This window comes from Vigna unguiculata, chromosome 7, assembly GCF_004118075.2.
Source record: "Vigna unguiculata cultivar IT97K-499-35 chromosome 7, ASM411807v1, whole genome shotgun sequence".
NCBI classification, from domain to species: domain Eukaryota; kingdom Viridiplantae; phylum Streptophyta; class Magnoliopsida; order Fabales; family Fabaceae; genus Vigna; species Vigna unguiculata.
This window is the reverse complement of record NC_040285.1, coordinates 21,429,918-21,448,250: the sequence shown is the minus strand read 5'-3', so window position 1 is coordinate 21,448,250 and position 18,333 is coordinate 21,429,918. Positions and strand designations below refer to the sequence as shown.

At 30.3% G+C, this 18,333-nt stretch overlaps 2 protein-coding genes across 3 annotated transcripts; one reads left to right on the top strand and one right to left on the bottom strand.

The window, feature by feature from the left end:
- Window positions 1–393: 393 nt before the first annotated feature.
- Window positions 394–4,304, bottom strand: LOC114191935 (tubby-like F-box protein 3). The gene is made up of 6 exons (XM_028081389.1): window positions 3,499–4,304; window positions 2,388–2,475; window positions 2,064–2,193; window positions 1,655–1,834; window positions 990–1,477; window positions 394–789 (listed from the first exon to the last, which is right to left on the bottom strand). Exons 1-5 carry the CDS (start codon window positions 3,829–3,831, stop codon window positions 1,006–1,008), a joined length of 1,203 nt encoding a protein of 400 aa, XP_027937190.1. The 5' UTR covers window positions 3,832–4,304; the 3' UTR covers window positions 394–789; window positions 990–1,005.
- Window positions 4,305–14,662: 10,358 nt separating this feature from the next.
- On the top strand, window positions 14,663–18,295 carry LOC114191805 (protein NETWORKED 4B-like). 2 transcript variants are annotated; one of them, XM_028081207.1, is made up of 4 exons: window positions 14,705–14,751; window positions 14,893–14,993; window positions 15,311–15,442; window positions 16,200–18,295. In XM_028081207.1, exons 3-4 carry the CDS (start codon window positions 15,355–15,357, stop codon window positions 18,119–18,121), a joined length of 2,010 nt encoding a protein of 669 aa, XP_027937008.1. In that variant the 5' UTR covers window positions 14,705–14,751; window positions 14,893–14,993; window positions 15,311–15,354; the 3' UTR covers window positions 18,122–18,295. The 2 variants fall into 2 exon arrangements, with proteins under 2 accessions (XP_027937009.1, XP_027937008.1); XM_028081208.1 differs by lacking the exon at window positions 14,893–14,993 and having other exon boundaries at window positions 14,663–14,751.
- The last annotated feature ends 38 nt before the right edge of the window (window positions 18,296–18,333 follow it).

Below are 18,333 nucleotides of genomic sequence, written 5' to 3'. Positions count from 1 at the left end.
TCATTAAAATCAATGCAATATTTCACAAGTTGTAAATGTTAATGATTTTGGTTAATATATTATTTATTTCTCATGCTACAAAAGTTTTTATTCCCTTTTCTCTTCATTTAAAATTTTCTTTTATTATCTTACTTCAATAAAATAAATTTTACAAATATCATAAGATCCAAATTAAATATATTTATTCAATTTTAAAATATTTATTACACTTAACATAAAAAAAACATCTTACATCAATAAGTCATTATTACAAATAAAATTCAAATATATGTTCATATCATTTTATATTTTATATAATGCAAAAAAGAAGAAGCAAATATAGTTGTTAATTTTCTATTTTGTAAAATTGCAATACAAAAAAGAGCGCAAGAGATTATTATAAACCACACAAAATTATCCTTTCTTCCCTTCTTTTTTATCAAGTATCAATGAACAGGAGGGAAAAATTAGCACACAGAAATTTTAGAATCTACTAGGAAGGCTTTGTCACTTAAAAAGCAGGTACATTACAAAAGCCGAAGACACAGCCTGAAAACTCACAAACCAATGACAACTAAGGTCATCTACAAACTCACAGCAAAAGAAAGTTTTTAGTCTACAGAAAAACAACACAAAATACAAAGCAGCATTGATTAAGTATAATGCAAACAAAGAACCATATATACACTAGACAAAGGAAAGGTGATTCTGAAACTTAGCAGTACTAAATAGAAGAGTAGAAAATCTTTTGCAGGTATTACCCACATTACTGTTTGTGTAACTCCAACCAGCAGCAGGATTTGTAAATATCTGGCAAGTAAAAAGTAGCAACTCAGTGAGCATTTATATTACACAGAGGTCCAAATATTATTTTGCAAATTGTAAGATGGCTCCGATAACATTGTGTTCCTACTTGCAGTTTCATATTTTGTGTATAAACGACAAACATCTCAAAGCATTAAATAAAGTTTCTGATTCATGGCATTATTCTATAGAATGAGAATACCTACCTGTCTATGGCAGCAATCATTCACAAGCAATCTTGGTGTCAAAGCTGCTAAGGCATATTGCAAATGCTTCAAAGGCCGAGATAGGATACTGATAATCCATGGTGAATACATCCTTTCCAACTTTTCCAAACTGTAGAATAACATTTTCCTGAGCCTGCTCAGAAACTCCGTTTTTTGGAGAAGCAACCAGCTGGAAATTTTTAACTGAAGCAACTGTCACACGTCCGTTGAAGTTCAGACACCAGAATTGGAGTTGTTCATGCCACCTGGGGGACTTGTTTTGCAGTACCAGCATACCCTCATTTTGACAAGTCAAAGGTGCTGACGTGAGACTATCCATGCGGGTTGATTTTGATCTGAAGAAAGGGATGGATGGAGAAGTATCAATTCTGCTATGAAGAAATTGAGTCTGTGTTGGGGCCACACCTCCAGGTTCAACAGCTGAGGCAGGGATGGCATCCATAACACAGTGCATTATTCTAGGGCCTCTGTTAACATTTTGACAACTAGTCAATAGAGCCACCTCTTGAAAGGAAAGCTGAGAACAATCAATAACATAGGAAAAGTCACCAAACATATTCATTCACTGATTGACAAAACATAATCATTCACCCAAATAATTCTCTTTACCCAAAACAGACACTTTTTAGTGACAACACTAATACCTAGAGCCCAAAACATTCAGATCATACGAGACATGAGCAATGGGGTAGTTGCCAGCAGGAACTCTGGGAGAAACTTGCTTGAGACTGACTAGCCTGGTGGAACGAGATTTTGTAACTTTGGCTCCATAAATTGGAGGGTGTGCATCATACACAGTGAACTTGGTGCCCAAAAAGTTTGACCTATTATTAATGAGAAAAAGAGTCAATTTAGGCCAACAAAACAGTTCATGTTTGGTTTAAAATTACAGAAATACTTTGGTGAATTCCAATGTGATTGCACGTTTTGATGCATGAAGTGAGAAAGAAAGATTTGTTGCTTTGAGAGTAAAAGTATTTTTCAACTCATCCAACTTTAATCCAAACATGCTCATAGTGATTAACAAGTCATGTCAAATATCAACTAAAATACCTCAGCTTCCCAATATAGGTATCACTCCCTCTTGAGACATCCTCACAGTTAAGAGAAATGATATAGTCAGTGTGAGTTGCACGTCGACACTTGCGTGCAGAAAGAAGGAACTTGCCATCCTCAGTTGAGGCTGGAAGATTATAAAAATCAGCATCACAAAAGCATCAACGTGGAAGGTTATAGAAGAAAAGAAAAGGCCAGCTCTTCACTAAATATTGTTATTCAGTACAGCCTAAAAAGAAGGATGATTGTTCAGCCAACCCACATGTCACAATGCTTAGAAGGCATTATACACATTAAATTTAGAAGTGTGGTAGTGCTCACCTTGGTTTAAACCAAGAAACAGATAATATGTTTTATTACTGTGATTTCGTTTAATATAGCACTGAAGAAGAGAGCCCCTTGGACCAGGCTGCAAGATGACAATAAGAAGCAGATTAATGATTGGCAATAACTAGAATATTAAAAAGTACTGATTATTTCATGTTATGTAACTAATATTACAACATGAAGCCAATCCTTATCAAGTTTCAACTAGGATTGTTTTTGCTTCTTTTGCATAATGTTATACTGTTCTTTTTCCTAGTCAACTTAAGGTTGAAGAGGATATAATAGGGTCTGTTTTGGACAAGAAAAATAAGAAGAAAAAACAAAATGAACTTCTTCATTATGCATAAGCTAATTTTAGTTTATGGAAAAACTTCCTTATTCTTCTGTCCTACAAATTTTTATGGAAAAGTATGTTGAAACATGTCTATAGAAGTATATTCACTTTAACGATAACAAAAATAATTGCAAAAGAGGCAGGCAATGTCGAGTGTACAAATAAGGAAAAGCTAACGGCAAAAAAACCATATTTCATACATTTTAACTGAATTTAGCGATTTCAAATCAATCACAAAAGCCTTCAATTAATCAAATTTCAACTATATTTCGTGCTCCCCCACCCAGGGTAAGGAGTGGGTTGGAATTCATCTCGCCATCCACATAACCCAACAGTACTTACTCGACAAATTCAAGTTTTATTGATTTCAGTTTCTTCTATGCAAGAGCAGCATTAAACAGTAAACAACTTTCATAAAGCAAATGTAACTCATCAATCTTCCTTGAACGAAGCAATTCATCTAGATCACTTAAAGCACTACAAAATATAAGCATATTGTCATCATTAAAATCAAACTACTTAAGCTTAAAATGATGTCAAGTAAAAAACTAAGGTTCTCTAAGCCCCACCCAAAAGCATAACAAAACAAACACAAGCAAGAAGGCAGCTGATCACTGGAATCAAATTGACTAACTTACAGTCACAAACAAAATACAGCACACATACCAAAAGTTGAAAATTTAAAACACATACATCCAAAGGAACCGTGCAAGAATCTAAGCATAGTCTAGATGATCAAAATAAGTGAAAAATGGTGGTGAGAAGTGAGACCTGCTTCAAGGAGATTGGGAATGTCAAGTTGCCAGATACTTGAGGGGATTTGACAATTTCCTTCATGATTTCTCTCCAACTGCGGCACACTCCGGCACAGGCGACGACGTGTTTTCGGGCAGGCCAGGAATCCTCAGAAGCCTCAATCCTCATGAGCACATCCCTCAAAAGCTCAGGGGGCATGTTAGCCCAACAACTCTGCTTCAACCCATCAGGTACCACCAAACGATCCTGGGCAATGGCATCACTGTGTGACTGTGACCTGGATCTCATACTATACCCAAACTTAAACTCAAATCCCTTCCTCTCCACGATGATACTCCTAAACGACATCGTCAACCCCTTTTTTCTTAACACCTCTTGCAGATCATCCCCACTTCCCCAACTCCTCTAAACCCCTCACAAGATTAACAAAACACCCCAAAACATGGAAATGTGAGCACTTTTTCTGAAAAAATAAAAATAAAAAATCACCTTTTGTCGAAGAAACGAAGCACTACGGGTACCCAGAGAGACACATACTAATTTTAGCTTCAGTTACACTGAATTTTCACAGAATTGAACACAACGGATAAGCAGCATGAATAAGTGAATAGTTGAGTAAGAAAGGCGTAATTGGGAGAAAAGGAGCGTGAATCCCTCCCCTCGGAAGCATGTGAGGTGGAAGGGGAACCCTTGCGATGATTGTGTTGAAAAATGGAAAGGAAGAAAACAAAGTAAGAAGTGTGAAGAAGATTCCTTGAGACCAAATGGCCTTTATCCAATTCCAATACCTATCTATGCATTGGGTTTGGTTTGGTAGAATTGCACCGGGTCGGGACTGAAATGGTAGTAGCACCTACCCAATACTCTAAAAAAACTTCCTATATTTCCTGTTTCACTCACACGAAAAAGAATACTTCTAAAAAAATTGGTGATATTTTTTTAATCTTAAATAAAATTATTTAATACTAATTTTTTAAATATAAACTTAAATGAAAGAGTTAATTTTAAATATAATTTAAATAAAATTACAACTAAAATATTAATGTAAATAAATTTAATTTTCAAAATAAAAATATAAGTTTTAAAAAACTAATCATTTCAAAATTACTTCCATTTTATAGGTGTAAATAAAAAAAATATAAATATATAAAATTAAAGGTATAATTACTTATTTATAATCTTAATATTTTGGTTTGGTTCGATTTGGTCTCTTTCTTATTGGTTGGTTCAATTTAATCCTCTAATTATTTAAAAATGTTCCAAGTTGAAGTTAACATCGTGTTCGTATATGACATGTGTCAAGTTGTGAAATTTTTTCAATTTTTTAGTTTTTTAATATTTTTTATTTTTTTTCTAAAAATTTATAAATTGTCACATGTTAGGTTAACATCGTGCCACGTGACAGTTTATAGTCATGACACGTGACAATGATAGTAGTTGTTTTCAATTTAGTACTCTATTTATATTGTTTATTCAATTTAGTATCCCTATTTTTTAAAACAGTCTAAGTTTGTCGTATCTAATTTGAGACCAAATTAGTAAATAAACTTAATTACAACTAGAGATGTCATAATGAGTTTCAACCCGTGAGCCAACCCAGCTCACCACGGGTTTGAGCTGGGTTGGGTTGAGAAAAAAATCAATTTTTTTCAAAACTGGGTTGAATTCAACCCGATCACTTAACCCACAGGTTCGAGCTGGGTTGAGGGTAGGTTGACCCACTTAAACCACCAACATTTTTTTTTTCAATTTTTTTATTTTTTAAATAATTTTATTTACTACTATTAATTATATATGTTCATAATTTCATATTTTTAAATGCTAGAATGTTGTTCAATAATATTTGAATAATTTGAATATTTAGTTAATTTGATTGTCAAGTTATATACGTTGATACTTTAATCTTTAATTATAATATTTATAGGAAATTACTCAAGTAACTGTCTTATAAATAATTTTTTCTAAATTAGCATGATAAACATGTGTAATTTTTTTATTTATATTTTGTTGAATAGCATGACAAAAAATGTGTAATATTAGCATGTTTTCTTGGACTATATGGACACTTTTTTGGAAACAATTAATCATATATTGGTGGTGTGCATGATGAAAATATTGGTTCTTGATTTTACTGTGATTGTCATCTCATGGGTTGCTTAAAAAATTGTTTAAATATTTGAATACCTAAAAATAAATACATAAATAATTTTTTTATGTGGGTTGGTGAGTCAACCCACTTAACCCACCAACCCGTGGTGGGTTGAGTCGGGTTGCAAAATTTCTGGCTCACCATAAAGTGAGTTGGGTTGGGTTCACTCATTTTCAACCCGGCTCGTGGTGAGCCAATCCGTGTGAGCCGGGTTGGCTCACTTTGACATGTCTAATTACAACTTATATATACATGTTAAAATAATATTTTTGAATTTATACATCAAATCACTACACCTAAATATTCAAATGATTTTATTTTTTACATGTAAAAAATTTCAAGTATGAAAAATTGCAAGGGTAAAATGTAAAAAATAAAATAATTTGAATATTTAGGTGTAGTGGTTTGATGTATAAATTCAAAAACATCATTTTAACATGTATATATAAGTTGTAAGGTTATTTACTAATTTAATCTTAAATTGAAGAGGACAAACTTGGATCGTTTTAAAAATAGAAGTACTAAATTAAACAAACAATATAAATAGAGTATTAAATTGAAAACAACTACTACCAGTACCACGTGTCACGATGGTAAACTGTCACGTGGCACTACGATAACCTGACACGTGGTAGTTTATAAATTTTTAGAAAAAAAAATTAAAAAATTAAAAGAAAATTGAAAATTTCACAGCTTGACATGTGATATGTACAAACACAATATTAACTCCAACTTAACAAAGATGACTAAATTGAATCTTTTTAAATAATTAAAAGATTAAATTGAATCAACAAATAATAAGTGGACCAAACCAAAAAATTAAGAACTAAATCGGTAATTATACTAAAATTAAATTTTAAATAATTATTCAATGTTCATATTTACGTCACTAATAACTTTATTTTGATTACTTGTTTTTTTTAAGTACTCAAATAAAATTTATCAATAATGATTAAAAGTGATAGGTATTCCTACGTTGGATATCGTGTACACACATGGATTAATCAAAAGACATTGACTCTAATACCAATTGTTGGATGAAAATCTTACTATTGGACCAATAATTATAGTTTATAGTCAATACACAAACCTTTCTACTTAAGAGTACATTAGCTTAAACATCATGGTTCGATTGTAACTTGACCTATATATACCGAACAATTGATTCAACTTGCAACATTGATTACAATGAATTGTTTTCTCTCATGTCTAGAAAGAATTCTCTTTAAGTAATTATGGTATTAGCAACTTTTTTTTATTTGAGTTACATCAAATGGATGTGAAACCAACTTTCATCAATGGTGATTTAAAAGAAAAGGTTTACATGACACAACATGAAAGATTTGTTTCTAGTAATAGTGGGTATTTAGTCTACAAGCTTAATAAATTCATAAATGGATTAAAACAAGCTTCCTATTAATGGTATTTAAAAATTGGGTTATTAAGAACTTTTAGTCTATGAACTTTGACGTAAAACTAGAATTCTTCCCCATCCAAAAATTTTACACATTTTGGTCTCCAAATTTTGAAAATTAATGGATATAGTCCTTTTAACCCAATTATATTAAACTTTTTTGACGTGTCAAACACGTTTTTCTAGTAAACAACTCAAATGCTAGCATGAAACACGTTTAACATGTCAAAAAAAATTAATATAATTGGGTTAAAAGGACTATATCCATTTATTTTTAAAGTTTGAGGACCAACATGTATCAAAGTTTCAGACATGGACCAATTACAATTTTGCGTCAAAGTTCATGACTAAAAACATATTTTACCCTTAAAAATTGATGGAATTATATCTTCATTCAGTTTTAAAGAAAACATTATGAATCAATGTACATTCTAGATGGCTAGTGGGAGTAAAATTTGTTTTTTTTGTTTTATAAGTGGATGATGTTTTACTTAGGTGAAATAATTTCTCTCAAAGAACTTCAATATAAAAGATATGAGAGAAACATTTTATGTCAAGAATTATGATCCATAAAAAAAGATCATGAGCTATTTTGAATTTATCTCGAGAGACTAATATTAACAAAGTTTTAAAGAGAGTTAACATGAAAGATTTTCACTAAGTGTGACTCCTATTTCAAAAGGTGTTGGACTTGAATTGACTCAATGTCGGAAGAATGACTTTGAGCATAAACACATGAAAAATATTTCATACTAAACTATTGGTTGTCTTAGGTATGCTCAGGTTTGTACAGACTTTACATTTTTTTTATCGACAATACAAACTTTACATTACATTTGTATTTGGAGTTTTGGGAATATGTAAGATAATCCATGTGTTGACCATTGGAGGCACTATGACTAAGAAATCTACATATCTAGTTATCCTTTTATGTTAACTTGTTGAGTTGTGTCCTGGAGCAGTAGAAAACAAACTTGGACTATCACTTCTATTGTGGAGGTTGAGTTCATTTTTTATTTTATGACTACCTCACATGATATATGGTTAAAGAGTTTTATGTATGCATAAAGTTATGGACTCAGTTGTTAGATCATTGAAGTTATATCGTGATAATTTTGATGCATTATCTATAACTAAGAATAATAAGAGTATAATGTCGAAGTAGACATATCAACATTAAATATCTACCCATAAAACAAAAGTGTTAAGGAAAAAAAGTAGCCACTAAACATGTTTGTATTGAGTTGATAATTATCAACCATTTAACTAAAGGCTTGCCAACAAAGATTTATGAGGATCTTGTGACTCAAACAAGCCTTTGTTCCATGTTGTGACAATAATTATATGCTTGTATTTTAAATATATTTTTTTATGTTTTCTCATTTATTTTGTGTACATGTTTAATTTTGAGAAAACTCATTGAATTGTGAAATAGAAAAGTATATGGTTTATTCACTAGAGACAAGAGTTTGTGAAGAGACTTAATATGATCTATTATATGGGAGATAATGATCATTATCAAGTGACCCATGATTAGTATATTTGGTTTCTTGTTATGATTGATAATTGAATAAATGGATCAAGAGGGAGAATGTTAGCATATAATTGTTGCACTACATCAACAACATATATGTGTATCCTCCATAATGTGCATGTGTACTTTGCAACGAGTGTATTTTAGCTTTGTCTTTTTTTGTCCATTATTGAATAACAATTCAATCTTATTATATGGAAATATATAGATATGGTGACATGGTTTTGCATGTTTTTTTTTTGGACGTTCTTAACTCCACAATTGATTGAAGCACTATAAATTAGACATATACTCTTTGTTTTTGGTCACTGAGTCTACTCTTTTTTTCTCATCACACAACATAATTGTGTATAGAGAGCAAGAATTCAACAATTGAAAGAGCACAACGAGAGCAACAATGACAAGATGTTGGTTCTTTTTAGCTTTGCATTTGTATGATTTGAATGCATTTTTGTTTAATCTTTTGTCATGTTTATATCATTAGAAATGTTTCTTTTAAAGAAAATCAATTTCTTTCTCCATTCTCTTTCATACATGTTGATAGTTGTTCCCCTAGCCATCTTATTTCATTGACTAGTCATAAATTATTTCATACCATTGTAGATGATTATTCTTATTATGTTAGAATATTTCTCATGAAATCTAAAGTTGGAACTCAAACTCACATAAAAACCTTTGTCATCTTTGTTGAAAGATAATTTACACCAAAATAAAATTGATTTAAGTTGAAAAGGGGTTAGAATTTATCAAGCAACATATTTATGTTGATTTTGGTATTACTAGGCCTTATGCGTTGAAACCCCATAAGATGGTGTTGTAGAAAAAAAAAACGCTAACACTTGATTAATGTCACTAGATCTTTAATTTTTCAGTCTAACTTTCTCCTGTCCTTTAAAATGATTCAATTTTGTTCTTTCAATTTGAGACCAAATTAGTAATTAAGCTTAATTACAACTTATATATTCATGTGAAAATATTTTTTTATCATTTATACATCAACTCACTCCCTAAATACTCATGTTATTTTATTTCTTACATTTTTCCACTTGTAAATTTTTACACTTTAAATTTTTTACACATGTAAAAAACAAAATAATTTAAATATTTAGGTGGAATAATTTGATGTATAAATTATAAAGAAGTTATAATAATATGTATATATAAGTTGTAATTAAGCTTAATTACAAATTTGATCTCAAATTGAAGAGGAAAAAATTGGATTATTTTAAAAAAATAGGGGGACTAAATTGAATAAAAAATTGTAAATAAAGAGATTGAATTGAAAACACATTGTTAGTTTGACATGACCTGTCACGTGGCAACTTTTTTTAAAATTAAGAAAATAAAAAAAAGAGAAAATTTCACAAATTCACATGTGACACAATCATGATGTGACACATGATAGTTAATTTTTTTAATTTTAAAAAAATTAAAAAAAAATAATTAAAATCACACAAAATGACACGTGACATAAACTGACACGACGTTAACGTCAACTTGACGAAAATGATCAAATTAGACTTTTTTAAAGAATTAGAGGACCAAATTGAACCACAAAGTAATAAGAAGAACAAAATGAATCAAACAAACAAATTAGAGGATTAAATCACTAATTAAGCCTTATTTAAACTATGGTGTAGTTTTCTATATTCTTTTTTCTTCTTTTTTATGACAAGTTACTGAAGATACGAGCAATCACACCTCCACCCTATTATACTATTTGCAAAAAAATAATATCATTATATATACATAAGACCGTCAATAATATAAGTTGGGGGGATGTGGGGCATTTTTTATTTTTTTATCAATTAAGACCATTTTTTTACCCTTTTAAATAGGTGTTTCATAATATTGAGAACAATCCAAGTGTGAGCTTAAGTTCAACATTGGGTATAAATGTCAAAGTTAAACAACATGCTTTGAGATTTTAGGTTAAAAGTGGTTTTAATTCATTATATGGGTTGAGCTCAAGTCACATATATGTAATCTCTCCCTAACGAACCCTCCTAAAAAAACCATCAATGGTATCAGAGCTAATAATTCATCTTGATGACCGGCTTAAACTGTTGTGATAACAACAACACCATAACAACAACTGGTACACTTGAGGAGAAATATATCAATAAAATGGACTCACTAAAGGGAAAAAAGCCATTGTTGAAAATAATCCAAGTGAGTCTAAATCTCATATTGGATAAAAATGACAAAGTTAAACACCATATAAGAAAATGAACCATAAACCCAATGGTTCAAAGTATAACACAATTTCCCCTAATAAATATCCGAAAAAAACATTACATAAGGATAACACAATTTCACAACAAATATACTTATAACTATATGGACTTGGAAGGGAGATTTGCATCAAGCATAAAATTGTCTTACTTGAAGGTTATAGCTATCAAAACATGTCACCTAGCCCGACCCAACTTGACCCACCACAACTTGGTCACTCAGTGAGCCAAACCAACTGACTCATTCATTAGTGAGCTCAAGAAATTTTAACTCGGCCCGACCCACCACGGGTTGTCTCACTTAACTAAAAAAATAGAACATTTTCCAAAATCCAAAAAGTCCAAACCTATTTTAAAAATTTGTTTTTTCTCATTTTAGATAATAAATAAATCATTCATCCTAAAAATTAAATCATAAAGTTGGAAGAGAAACTCATAAACCTTGGACTATACCTACCTTATTAAAAGAAAATGACTAATGAAAGACGAATGCACAGAGTGAATGAAGTGTGATAAGTGTGGGTCTCTCTCCCCTAAAATTTTTAAAAAAATGCTTGTGTTTTGGATTAGTATGTTGAAGAGTGAGGTGGATATTCTTTTATTGTTCGCGTTGGTGAGCCGGATTCGACCTAGGTGGGTTGGATTCTTAGTGGGTCAAGTTCATTATTGGTCCGTACTGAAATTTGTAATTTTTTTTAATCAAACTCAACTCAAATCCGTGATGGAATGAGTTAACCCACAAATTTTAACCCATTTTGAGAACTATATGAAAATAGCATTTTTATTCCATATGAATTAGAAGCAAATTAAAAAATTAATTTTTATTTAAAATTTATCAATCCATCATTATTTCCAAATAAAAGAAACATAAAGAGAAAAATAACAATGTAACAACATTTCAATAAAAAAAAGCAAGTGAAAAAGATAAACCGATTTTATTATTTGTGGTACAAAAATCAACTGTGTCATGTTGTGGTGTTTATTTCTTTAATTAAATAAACATTTTTGTTTTTTCTTTAATTTCTGTGTCTTTTAATTAAATAAACAAAGGTAAACCGATTTTATTATTTGTTGTACAAAACATACATTGTTTCGATTTTTTTTTTCTTTTAAGAAACAAATTTATCGATTCTCGAAATAGATGATCATAAATTATTTATCTTAAAAGAACTTTACATTTAAATTTAACAAGATTGATTCATTATTGGACTTCGTAAGTTTCAATAGACATGATATAGTTGACTTTTCTTTTTTACTGTTATAGATATTTTTAAACTTTATTAACTTGAATAGATCATTTAAAAAAAATAAATTAGGTTTTTTTATTGTTCAAGTACAATTTCTTTTGCGAAAGGATAAAATATCATCATGCTTTTTCTTGCAGATTATTTGTGGTTGAAATTATTTAAAAAACAATTGTTAATAATATAATATTTTTTCTAGTTTGGTAGATTTATTTATTTATTTATAATAAATTATTTTATTAAAAGATTATAATTGTTTACAAACTTGTTTGAATATAAATTTTAAAAATATATTTAATTTAACATTTATGAATTAATTAAAATAAAAAATTCGAAGACTAGTAATAATAAATAAGATAATTTAAATATATTATAATTATGATAATAAAAATTATCATAATAAAATATTGTAATTATAGTTGTCTTTTTTGTAAAATTATTTCTGATAAATTTATATTTATTTGGTTAAAATAATACATATAATATTTTTTGTGTGTAATAAGTTAAAAAAATAAATTAAATTTTAACTATGTAAATTACATTTGTCAAATTTAATTTTAATCAATTCTCTTAATTCATCTTATTTTTATTCTTTATTTACCAGACATATGATACTAACTTCATTTTTTCAAAACTGAAAATTTAAATATTAAGTAATTTTTTTAATTATTAACTTTAATTTTAAAAACTAATAAGTTCAACAAATAATTATTTAATTTAAATTTGACCTTTTGAATTTTATACCTTTTGTATTTTAAACTTTTTATAAAATTCTATTAAGAAATTTTATGTTTTTCTATATTTTAAATTTCTATATTTTTTCTAAATAAAACTTTATCTAAGAATATCTATATTTTTTAATATTTTCTTTAAATAATTTTTTATAAATAAATTTAAATATTTTATATTGTATTACTAATTTTTAACTTTACATTAGATTTCTTTTCATATATTTTTATTTACAATCATATTATTATTTAATTTTAATCTTTTAACTTATTACACACAAAAAAATTACATAAATTGTTTTAATCAAATAAATATACATTTAATAAAATGAATTTTACTAAAATCAAAATCATAATTACAATATTTTATTATGATAATTTTTCTATTACCATAACTATAATATATCTAAATTATCTTCTTTATTGTAACTACTCTTCTTGTTTTCACGATTTATTTATTAATATTAAATTAAATATGTTTTCTAAATTTATATTCACATTAATTTATTAAAAAAAATATAATTTTTAATAAAGTAATTTATTATAAGTAAATGTACAAATCTATAAAATTAGAAAAAAAATATTATTAAAGATTCGTTCCTAAAAAACATAATTTCAGCCGCAAAATCAGAAAAAATATGATGAGAATTTACTTTTTTGCGAAATTAATTGTACTTGACTTTAATTTAGTTAATTGACTTTTTTGACAGTATAATATTTGTTATTAATTGTAATACTAATGTCAAGGATATAAGGGAAAATAGGGTAAGTGGTGGAAAGTTAAAAAAATTTGCACACACAAATGAAAAAAAAAAAAAAAACTCATCACATTATTTTCATTACAATAACCATCATACTATTTTTTAATTTATATATTTTTAATCTTCACTAATTTCATCAAACTCATTTCTTTAATTTTTTTTTATCAGAAACAGAGCAGACTGAACTTTGTTATGTGGATCTGGTTTTGCTGTATACTATTTCATTCCACACACAGAAACTTGAAAAAGCGTATAATAAAAGTACGTAATAAGCTTGAAAAAAAAAAGAAAAAATTCAACAAACTTCGAATTTTCGTGACAATGATATTATAAAATATAAATTTCTTAAGTTATACGTCCTTTTATAAGATATTAAAGAAACCACGCTATTATAAAATTATAAAATACAATATGTAATTCCATGTCTTTACATAACATACAAAAGACAGAGATGAAAAGATCATTAAACAATAGAATTAAAAACTGAAATAAATCAAATATTTAAGCTGTAATGAAGAGATAAAAACTAATAAAATTTCTCTAAAAAGTTAAATAACCCATAAAAAATAATAATTACTAGTCAAACTAATTTATTGACACCACAATAATTTAGACTCAAAATGATACAGCCACCCAACATAGTGTCACCACAAACTGATCTGTCACTACAAAATGCGTTTATTTTGAATTAGTTTGTAGTTTGGGTTCGACCGTTGGACCAAAATTTTTGTCTTCACATCACGCTCCCCAATTTTCCAACCAAAGTCACACGCCAGATATTGCTTTTGCCAAATCAGAATTTTCGGTAATCACCCATTTAAATAATTAATACATCATTTAAGCACTAGTTATTACATCACTCAAGCACTAATTTTTTCTCATATCTTCTTGCTTTTCAATTTAAATCTTCCATAGATTATGGCAGCGGGATCATTGACTGAACTATAGCATTTTGAATTTGGGTGTGTTTGTGTGAATTATTACTATTATTGGTTGTATTTGCATTAGGGTCGAGACAAAGGGTTGATTGTGAAATGTTGAGTAGACGTGTCATAAGATGATAGGTGGAGGGTTTCAGAAGAGACAAATCAAGAATTTCAAAACCGAAAACAACGGTGTATAAAATGGTCCTACTCTAATATCTTGCTATGTGTGAACTCTAATTCTATCGCAGGCGGTGGTGGCAAGCATTGCATTAATTCATGTGAGGTTTTCTCTTTCCTCTTCTTCTTCCATGTTAATCTTCTTTTTCTTTTCTTGTGTTTAATTTTGTCTCGTTTTGTTTAGTTTTATATTTTAGTTTTATATTTGTATGTATGTCTTTGTCTCTGAACTTTCAAATTAGGAGTGTTTTCTGCTAAAGGAAGTGGCATTGTTCGGGGAAGTTTATGTTTGTTTGTATGCGGTGCCTTGTGAAAGACGAAGTGGTAGTGTTAGTGTATCTCGGTAGGTGCATTTGTCATTCCATCAAACTTGATTTGTTTTGTTTTTTTCATTTGTATATTGTCAGACTATTTTTTATGCACTCTGTGAATCGATTAATTATGGTTATTATTCGAAATGAAACGGTTTCCTTCACAGTAGTTTTCTCACCGTATATTTCTATTGCAACTTCTTTTTCTGACCAAGACGTACTAATTTAGTGATTGAGACGCGATAATTGTTTATGTTATTATTATGTATATGTATATGAATTTTGAGATTTTTGTTTGGAGAAATCAGGTTTTCTTTTTGTTTTTTATTACGTGTTTTGCCATACATAGGCTCTTGGTGTTCTTGATAACATAAACAACTGAAGAGGGCTAAAATGATGAAGAATCAACCGTCACAGTGGTGGTGGCTTGAGAGCCACAGTAACACTAAACTATCCCCTTGGCTTCAATCCACTCTCACGGGTACTGTTTCCTTCCTTTTATATTATTGGCTTTAAGAACTTCTATACATTTCTGTTTCAGATTTGTTAAATGGTTTAAAAGTTGAGTCTGAAAATTTGACAAACATGTTACTACTTGATTAGTTGAACAGTAAGTTAACAAAACAAATGGTTTCAAGATTTTACTGAAATCCTGTTTCCTACAGTTAGATGTTTAGTGAAAATTAGATGCACGAAAAGTCCATTAGTGCAGAGATGGATTGACTTTAACCGAAATGTTTTTCATGGCTTATCATCATCATGCAATGATGGTGTGTAATTTGTTACCCACCTGCCCTAATATTAAGAGCATAATATTTGAATGAACCAAGGTCCCCAAATCATTCTCTGGTCCTTTGTTATTACTTTTTCGATACAAGTATTTAGACCTATATATTACACGTGTCTCTCTCTACTTTCTCCAATTAAAAAGAATTACTTAAAAGAAACAGGACCCTTTTCAAAAGAAGATACTAGGGTTTAAAGAAAGTACTGGTTTAGAAAAATGAAAAACCTTTGTTTTCTTATGTTTCATGAGCTTTACTTTTTAAAACTTTTTTCTCTCACTCCCTTTTACTTTGTCCCTATGCATTTGTTACTTCTAGCAACCAGTGGTTTGTATATTTTTTTTTGGAGTGGAAGCTTAGTTGGATTATTAGGCCATGCGTATGGTGTCCTGGCCTTTTTGTTAATATGTAGTTTAATAATGGAACGTGATTTTACTGTGCTTTCTATGGCAGAGCTAAATGAGAAGACAAAGGCAATGTTAAAACTAATTGAAGAAGATGCAGATTCCTTTGCCCAACGTGCTGAGATGTATTACAAGAAGAGACCACAGCTTGTGAGCCTGGTTGAAGATTTCTATAGGACACATCGATCATTAGCTGAGCGGTATGATCAAGTCGCTGGAATTCGTCAGCAGAAGACTGGAGGATCCCCCTTTTCTCCGCTCAAGCATCATCAACCAGAGAAGTTGATGAGTTTTGCGAATGACAGTTATGATAGCTATTCTGAGAGTTGTGATGTGGAGGAGTCTGGGGAATCTGAAATTGATGATCCTGAGCAAGAAGAGGAAGAGGATTCCAAAATCGATAACTGTGTAGAACTGGACGGAGTTCAGTTTGTGGCTGCAAATGATGTGATGGAAATTGAGAGACTTGGTGAAGAGAACAAGGATCATAAGGATCTGAACAAGCAGAAATATAACATTTACGAAGCAGTGATGTTATGGGAAGAAATAGAGCAACTCAGAAAAGAGAGCAGGGTTCAAAAGGATGAACTCAACCGGAAAAGCATCGTTTTTGGTGAATTAATGATTCTGAAGGAAGAAATAGAGCAACTAAGCAGAGAAAACAGAGCGCAGAAGGATGAACTCAACCAGAAAGCTATCATTTGTGGTGAAGCTATGATGTTGAGGGAAGAAATAGAACAACTCAGTAAAGAGAATAGAGTTCTGAAGGATGAACTAAGCCAGAAAAGTATCATTTGTGATGAAGTAATGATGTTGAGGGAAGAAATAGAGCAAATCAGAAAAGAGAATAGAGCGCAGAAGGAAGAACTCAACCAGAAAGATGTCATTTGTGGTGAAGCAATCATGTCGAGGGAAGAAATAGAAAAACTCAGTAAAGAGAATAGAGTCCTGAAGGATGAACTGAACCAGAAAAGTATCCTTTGTGGTGAAGTAATGATGTTGAGGGAAGAAATAGCGCAACTCAGAAAAGAGAATAGAGCGCAGAAGGATGAACTCAACCAGAAAGATAACAGTTGCAGTGAAATAATGATGTTGAGGGAAGAAATAGAACAATTGGGAAAAGAGAATGGAGGGCTGAAGGATGAACTAAAGAAGAAAGATAACATTTGCGGTGAAATAATGATGTTGAGGGAAGAAATAGAACAATTGGGGAAAGAGAATGGAGCGCTGAGGGATGAACTCAAGAAAGATAACATTTGCGATGAAATTATGATGTTGAGGGAAGAAATAGAACAAATGGGAAAAGAGAACGGAGCGCTGAAGAATGAACTCAACAAGAAAGATAACATTTGCGGTGAAATAATGATGTTGAGGGAAGAAATAGAACAATTGGGAAAAGAGAATGGAGCGCTGAAGGTTGAACTCAACAAGAAATATATCATTTGTGGAGAAATAATGATGTTGAGGGAAGAAATAGAACAACTCAGGAAAGAGAATAGAGGGCAGAAGAATGAACTCGACCAGAAAGGTATCAAGTGTGAAGTAACGATGTTTAGGGGAGAAATTGAAGAATACACAAAAGAGAATAGAGTGAAGAATGATGAACTCAGTCCAGAAGACAGCGTTTGTGGTGAAGAAGTGATGTTAAGAAAAGAAATCGAACGACTTGGAAAAGATGAAAGAGCACAAAGTGGTACCCTTTGTGGTGAAGTAAAGAAGTTAAGGCAAGAGAATAGCGCGCAGAAGGACCGTCTTAAGCAAAAAGACCAAGAGAAAATAGAGGTGATAAGAAACCTGAGTTTAGCTATAGATATGCTGAAGCAGGAGAACGTAAAGATGAGAAGCTTCATTGCTAAGGAATCTGCCAACAAATGGAAGAATCCATTTGGGTTTAAGAATTTCATGGGATCATTATCAGAGCAGTTGTTTAATGGAATTACGAAGAATCAACCTAGTCTTGTAGCTCTCTAGATAAGGTTCACAGAGTAAATAGCTAAGTTTTGTAGAACATAATATTAAAAGAGGCTTGTGTACATGTTATGGGGACCTGCTCAAGTAACCTGCAGATCTTGTATACAGTTTAGTATATTCCTAACTAATCCAAGACCGAGTATCTAGAGGATTTCCTCTACACTTGTTTTTATACATACTTTGTTAGCGACATATGCATATTCTGCTTGTCT